This window comes from Carassius carassius, chromosome 20 (assembly GCF_963082965.1).
Source record: "Carassius carassius chromosome 20, fCarCar2.1, whole genome shotgun sequence".
Lineage (NCBI taxonomy): Eukaryota > Metazoa > Chordata > Actinopteri > Cypriniformes > Cyprinidae > Carassius > Carassius carassius.
Window position 1 is genome coordinate 24527059 of NC_081774.1, and position 7750 is coordinate 24534808.

The window sequence follows — 7750 nt, forward strand, 5'->3', positions numbered from 1 at the left end:
TGTGAAAATAGCTGTTTTTTCGTTTACTCGTAGTGCCAAGTTTAGTGCGAAATTCACGGAAAGGGGAGGGGCTGCATCTGGCATGAAAATGTTTCCCAAATGCAAATGTGCTACTTCGGCATGGTAACTGGCTGTCTATTAATAATGTAGGTGCTGTGTTTGGAGGTGATTTAGGGGTCAACAAGTCTAAGCAGTTCGTACACATACGGCATTTGCTAACTTATTGATTTTAATGATGAGAGTAACGACTTTACGTATTAACATGTCGTATCAACATATTTTTTTGGAAGAAATGTGGAATTGTGTAGCGAGAAAGCGGAGGTAAGGAGGTGTGTCTTCTCTAGTAAAATACCGGCTGGGGGTGTGTCATTTTACGTTTAGAAATACTTTCCATTGTTCCACTCTATTGCCATAAAAATACGCCCCTCTGAGTCCGCTGACCAATCAAACACAACCGACCGCCTCTTATGCTCCGCCTACAAATCTATAATAAAGCCTCCTTCATCACATGCCGTCGGCATAAGAAACCTTCATTACAACAGTGATTGTTGGAGGATACGGGTGGATTATTCTTGCTTTTTCCTGCGTTCTGAATTTTGATACAAAATATTAATTATGGCAGACACAAAGGTTGACTCCGCGACAGAAATCTCAGCAAAGGTAAGAAAAGATGCCTCTGGATACACGAAATTCTCATTCAAAAGCATGTTCTGTCTTTCGTTTGTCTTAGTTAAGATTTAACATGGGCTATTTTTGGCTGTAACCGGAAAGAATCGTTGATGAATTAATAAAAGTAAACAAGAAAAAGTACGCGAATAACCGCTTTCTACGTGATTTAAACTGCTACATTGTAATGTGAATTTCAAATGGATACATTTGTAATGCGCTCTTAAGCGCGTGAGGAATGAGAGCACATTCAAACGCAATTTCTCATTGTCCGGAATGTAACAGTCTGCGCGCGCGGGTTCTTTGTTTATACAAGCGTGTCGGTTCCCCTTTGAACAGCGGCGATGTGTGCTGTAATGCTTTGTATTTCATATTTCAGATCTTGAATCTATGTAATACCTTACACAATTTTCATATTTGTTTGTTGGTATGGTTTTTATGGCTTCTGTATATTTTCGTTCAACAATTGTTCGGAGTACTCGTTTAGGCTACTTCCAAATCCCCATTCATTACCGGTTAGTTTGTGGGTAAAAGACATTACGGCAGGTTTGAGGACGCGTTTGATCGGTCGATGGCTTCAGGGCTGAAAGTTTGCCTAGGCAGCTTGAAGCATCAATCGATAGGAACTCTCGATAGGAAATATAATAATAAACCAATTGGTCATACATTTGATGGGAGTAAAGAAGCACATTTACAAGTAATTTCGAATTACCGCTGGGGTTTAACTCCATGTCTGATAACGACTGATCTGATGTAGGCAGCGGAACGCGACGCGGAACTTGGACGCTGCAGTGCATCGGATTTCAAACGCAAATTTTCGAAGTTTTCTGGTTAAAAAAAACGAGTGCAGAAATTGTATCTCGAAGCGTTTGGCGTTCAGTATTAAGATACTGTGGTGGTGGTGCCGTACGTCTCGTAGGCTACTCGAAAGCCCTTTAATCTCATAAATGCTTCCAGTTGATATGCTAGCTCAATCATTGATCTGTCTAATACTGTCGTACATTTCCGACGAGTTGATATTTTCCATGTGTGACAGCAACGTGGGCTTGTTGGTTTACTAGTTTGAAGCCAGGGACGTCGGTGAATTTAAGGGGGCGGTCCTAGTTTATATGGTTGATAAACGGCTTAAAGGCTAAAGATTATATAAACGAATTAATGAAAATGTTTGCATGGTGAAGGCTCGTTTAACTGCTTTTTGTAATGCTTTAACTGAAAATAGAGCCGTCAACGCAAATTCAAAGAGCCCATGATCATGTCATTTTTGACTTTTTATTTATAATTTTTTTTGCCTACGGTTTCTTGTCAATTCTGCGACTGCGCGAACTAAATCCAGGTTAACGTGACGGTGGTGGCGTGCGTGCCGAACTCGGTAGTGTTCGGAAAGAGCAGATCGTGAAAGCCATGCGTATGCTTTCTTTGTCCTTCTTTCGAGTTCGGCATTGACTCACTGAACTACGGTCCAGTGGTTTTGAATGATCTTCCTTGATTTGTGTATTAAGCTTTTTTTTTTTTTTTTTCTCGGGGCCGCGTTGCAAGCTTTCGCTTGCACGCCAAAATTTGGTTGCTTATTGGATTTACCTTTTACAATACCCACAGCCGCCGAATCTCACTTAAGTGTCAGATTACAAGCGAGCTCACTCGGTAAGAGGCGGGAGCAGGAGTCGTTGATGGACAACTAAATTCGATGCTGCGTCCACTGAGGCGTCAATGTCAGAGGGGCGTCATTAGAGATGCAATTTAAATTTGTGCGCATAGGGGGCGTTTTGCTCACGTCAATCGTAATCCGCATCGACTCTGCCTATTGGAGCGAGATGGCTCCAGTCTTACGAAGTTAAATGTTTCAAAAAAGCACTTTATTATTTTTTTTTTTTAAATTGATTATTATTTTTAATTGATTTTATTTTAAATGTAGGACCTGAAGGAGAAGAAGCTCCTTGATGAGAAGGAAAATGGAAAAGAAGCCACTAATGGAAAGGTAAATAAATGCTTGCCAATGTTCTTGACCTCTCTACTATTAAACTACTTGTGTTCCATGAGGATTATGCAATTTTACAATTACCTTTTTGAAATTGTGAAAAGGAGAATGAAGAAAATGGAGAGCCTGAAATTGATGATGAAGAGGATGATGAGGTGGATGAGGAAGATGAAGAGGAAGGAGAGGGTAGGCACAACACTGTTCATATTTTTCAGGATGTGACAAATTAATTTGTTTTAATCATGTGGCTACTGGTCAACTTCTATAGGTGATGAAGAGGACGAGGATGACGATGATGATGATGAGCTAGGCGGAGGAACAAAACGGACTGCTGAAGATGATGATGAAGATGAGGAGGTACAATCAAGAATTGCTACCTAAAGAATACTGAATTCTTGTATCTTGAAAGTACAAGTAAATAATTTTAAATAAAACATTTTTTTTCTCTTCAGGATGATGTTGACCCAAAAAAGCAGAAGACCGATGATTAGAGGATTGTTTCATATTGCTGAGCAGGTGTAGACGCCTCTGCTTTAACCCAAAATGTTGGAGCCAGTGGCATAAAGGACTCAAATACATAAAACATGGTCATTTTCAAGTTTTCATCCATGTCAACCAACTCGACCCCCAATTAAAAATTTTCTAGAGAATCGACCACAACTCAGATTTTCAGCGTTCACAACAAAATACGTAAGATAAGGATTTGTTTGTATTTTTATTTACATTTTATATTTTTGTACATATTGTGAAGAGATCAGCCACTTTATCATGATCTCCTGTGACCAAAACGGTGCTTCTTTATGGAAATTTTACTTGTTTGACCATGTCTCGATATTTCAACATAAAGGCAACATGTATAAAATCAACAGTCATTGAACTCGGAGCATTCCAGTAAATTTTATGTATGAACTTTAGTTGTACCATAAACTAGTTTTTTGTATGGGAGGGCTAGGCCAAAGAAAAGGAGTTTTGGTTTCTTTTGACTTCGTTTTGTCTACATTATTTGTTTTACCTTGGCCTGTTTGTTGTATGTGTGGAGTTTGTTGTTCAACAATAAACGTAACTTTTATTTTGTGAGTTAAACCTCTTTTTGTTTGTTCGTTTCAAAATCACATATATTTGCTGTTCATTTTGTGAGAACAAAATAGGTGCAACTAGAAAAATGTAAAGATGTATTGATAATGCCTTTCCTTCATTGTGTTGTCTCCAAGAACATCTGATGATCCACCTATTAGTTCATGAGACACTTCAATTCAGGAGAAATTTAAGAGTTTAAGACTTCTATGTATGAAAATGTATGGAATTGTTTTGTGGTATGGTTAAAAGCAAACATCCCAAACTACAGCATAATTTAAGACAGAGTTATTCAAATCTTGTCCTGGGGGGCCAATGCGCTGCAGAGTTTAGCTCCAACCCTGATCAAACTCTCCTACCTGTGATTTTTCTAATGATCCTGAAGACACTGATTAGCATGCTCAGGTGTGTTTGATCAGGGTTGGAGCTAAACTCTGCAGCGCATTGGCCCTCCAGGACAAGATCTGAATAACCCTGATTTATGTTACACTCTGAAAAATTAGAAATGCAAAATGGCATGATTCTACAAAGTAATTGATTAATTTGCAGCATTCTGAAATGGTTAAAAGTAAAAAAAAAAAAGTATTTTTGTAAAAGCCATCCTTTCCTATCCTTCAGCAGGTCTAAGACTTTCAAAAAGCAGGTTTTCTGTTAGATGTTCTATTCTAAGGCTAGATTTTACACCCATTTGTTTATAAAGGGAATGGCGGTATGATACTGCCGGAAGCAGGCTTTTAACATGCATTACATTTTACATCTGTGTCCTCACTGCCTTCACACAGCTGCCTGAGATTTCCCCATTACTACAGTGTGTTTTTGGTTAAAACACTGGCTGATGTCATATTTCAGGCTCATATGTCAGGGTCAGGTTTGAGGACGTGAATACTTGCGATCTATATGTAGAGCAAGTGAATGAGTGGATGTGTTAAAAAAATCAATCAGCCGTATTAATGCCTTTTTTTTCCCTTCAGAGACCTTTACTTAGAAATCCTCAACCTTCTATGATCCCATGAAATACACCAATCAGCTCAGAAAACAGGAACTTTTATGAAAATACTAACAAATACCATTTCAGGTGGTATGTGAATTTTATATTTCACCTCACATTTTGTCTTACCAGTTCATGCCTAGCATATCTCTCACACATTTCCCAGTTTTCAGTGCAAACATGTGCTTTGATCGTGATAAGAGAGGAGCTGCTTAGTCTAGACCGGATGGCAGCTGTCCACCAGCCTTCACTGAAGTGCATCTCAATATGCAAGCAGCAGCTTGAGTGAGGTTCTAGCAGCACCACTACTGGTATGTGACAACAGCATGACGCCAATCTTTCAAACCCAACGTGTTAATGCATGTCAAGCAGGCTACTGAAATTCAGTGAACTAGCAAGTGTAAACTGACAAATAGCACAGCAGCTACATTTCTCTGGCATACTAAGTTAGTATGTACTTACTAAGTTGGTGATGAGAAGGAAATGAGGAAGTGAGCATTTACAAACATGCAGTAGGCCTGAATCAAACCAAGTAGCAAAAGGTGGTTAACAAATTTAAAAGTTAAAAAGATCCGCCTCAGATAGCCTACTACAGTCGTTCAAATAAGTTAACACTTTATTAATCTTTTAAGATGTATTAAATAATCTTACCAAATTTGCAGATATTTTAAAACGCCCCGAATCAAAGAATATCCAGTTTAAATATTTATCTACGATCAATGTTTTTTCCCCCTTTATGACAGCCTAATTAAAAACCAAAACGCTTTACGGATAATTAAAACGGACCAATCACAGGTAAAACACGTCCCATGTTATACTAAAGTTTATGTAAAATAATAACTTGTCTATATCCTCATTAACATTTATATAAGCGCGATACACAGACCTACATTCTGCACGAGTTCTCAGTAGATATGACCAAGTGAAGCGCATCCCGTACAAATTAATCGTCCACTCGTCTCGTTAAAATTCAAGGTCCTTTTCTGCCGCCTACTGGCAACCAAAGCTGTTGCACATCAGCTTCTTCACATGAAGCTATATAGCTTATAAAAGGCGAGGAATGGAAAGGGTTACGAGAGCCGTCTTAAAAGGTTAAACGTATTTTCAAACTTGAAGCGTGTCCTATGTGATCCGGATCAAAGATTACATCTCATAACACACGCAAATAAAATCGATATCTTTAAGAACTGAACATTATGCAAAATATGCAAGATTTTATTATTATTATTATTTTATTAAAAAGTCGTTTGATAAATTGTAAACTACGTTGGATAGTTAATTTAGACAGTAGCCTAAATCTCACATTGACAAAGTCTTTGTTTAAAAAAAAAAAAAAAAGTACTATGACATCATCGTACTTTAAGATTGCCATATATTCCATGGTATTTACATGATGCTCCAAAGTATACATCATGGCTATGTGGAAAATTTTTTTTTAGTTCCTCCTTCCAACCATTTATTCGGCAACTGTCAAAATTTACATTCTAGGTAAGTTCCAAGAGTTTGGAGACAAAGACTATATAAATGTAGGTGGCCAGTTGCTTTTTTAAAACAGATATGACCCAGCATTACTCGTTGATGCATTCAATTGGGGATTGGGGGAGGGGCAAAATCCCCTAACCACTATCATTACTTTCCTCCCCCACCATCCCCGCCTCCAGCCCCATCCTACATGCACCAGCTTGCTTTTTGTTACCCCACCTTTCTTGAACCAAATCAGCCTTTGCTTAGTAACGTATAGTCAAGGGACATCTTGTGTTGGATACGGCAAGTGCCACTGAAAGCAAATGGCAGGGACGTTGTTAATTGTCCCTAAAGGCAAAGCTGTGGCTGCTTGTCCAGCCCAATGAGATTAATTGTGATGAGTGTCCTTGTGAAACAAGATAGATTTGAGATAAAGGTAAGAAATACGTGGTTCCCTCCAATTAGAGTTTGTGTGAAATAATTAGGATAAATGAACACAGCAACCAACTCAATTAATAAACTGAAACGCTCACTTGAATAACCCTGGATTATTTTTAGGCATCTATCTATCTATCTATCTATCTATCTATCTATCTATCTATCTATCTATCTATCTATCTATCTATCTATCTATCTATCTATCTATCTATCTATCTATCTATCTATCTATCTATCTATCTATCTATCTATAATATGATTTATTACACTGAGGTAAAGAAGTCATAAAAGCTCTTCTCTTTATGCAAGTTGGGTGTCTTGCGCACATATCGTTCTCTGACCACTAGGTGGAATACTTGCACAGCTCTCGTCATCATGCGTGAGCCTGTACAATTGGCACAGACGTCACAAGGCCATCCCACACCAAATATGTAACTTTTGTGCATTTTTTTATCATTCTGTATAAGCTTTACATCTTGGTTAACATTTATTTATTTATTTATTTATTTTCATGCATTTATCCAAAATCGTTTTACAAAAAAGAACAAAGGCAAATATTTGAGAAAAAAATAATAATATTTGTAATATACAATACCAATTTTATCAGACAACTAGATTAGAAAGCAAGGCAGGGAAAATTATTTCAGAGGAAAAGCTAAACTATACCCAGTATATATGACATTACATAACAACAGTGGATGTAGGCTATGTCCCTGTGCTGAAAGGCAGTGATGAGAGTATGGGGTCCTCTGCTGTGTTTTGTTTTTGGAAGGTGCATCTGAATAGTCAATATGAAATGAAACAATAGTGGAGGTTCAGGGCACTTGAAGATGTACAGGGGCCTCCAGTTCAGGGGCCATCGCTAATCCTGCCTTGGAATACCCCGGGTCCCTCAACATTTTAGCTACTAATTTCCTACACTTATGATAATGCATGGAGCAATCTGGGTGGATCACAGTAAATGACTTCATCTCCTCCCACCTCTGAACCACAGGGAATGACTCTTGCTTTCTAATATTAGATTTTGGTAGGATTCCAGGTGCTGCAGTGTGAGTGTGTGAGTATGTGTACGTGAGCTCATGGATGGGATTGTGTCTCTCTGTGCTTGTGACACCCGCCCTGATCCTATTCCAAGCTTGGCTGTT

At 38.3% G+C, this 7750-nt stretch overlaps 1 protein-coding gene across 1 annotated transcript; it reads left to right on the plus strand.

The window, feature by feature from the left end:
• The first annotated feature begins 500 nt into the window (after positions 1 to 500).
• ptmab (prothymosin alpha b) lies at positions 501 to 3724 on the plus strand. Its single transcript, XM_059502258.1, has 5 exons — positions 501 to 660; positions 2579 to 2641; positions 2746 to 2827; positions 2910 to 2998; positions 3094 to 3724. Exons 1-5 carry the CDS (start codon positions 616 to 618, stop codon positions 3130 to 3132), a joined length of 318 nt encoding a protein of 105 aa, XP_059358241.1. The 5' UTR covers positions 501 to 615; the 3' UTR covers positions 3133 to 3724.
• The last annotated feature ends 4026 nt before the right edge of the window (positions 3725 to 7750 follow it).

Coding starts and splice junctions, on each gene's coding strand:
- ptmab (XM_059502258.1), top strand. CDS start 616: ATGGCAGACACAAAGGTTGACTCCGCGACAGAAATCTCAGCAAAG. Junction 2,642..2,745: donor AAGAAGCCACTAATGGAAAG/GTAAATAAATGC, acceptor AATTGTGAAAAG/GAGAATGAAGAAAATGGAGA. Junction 2,828..2,909: donor AGATGAAGAGGAAGGAGAGG/GTAGGCACAACA, acceptor CAACTTCTATAG/GTGATGAAGAGGACGAGGAT.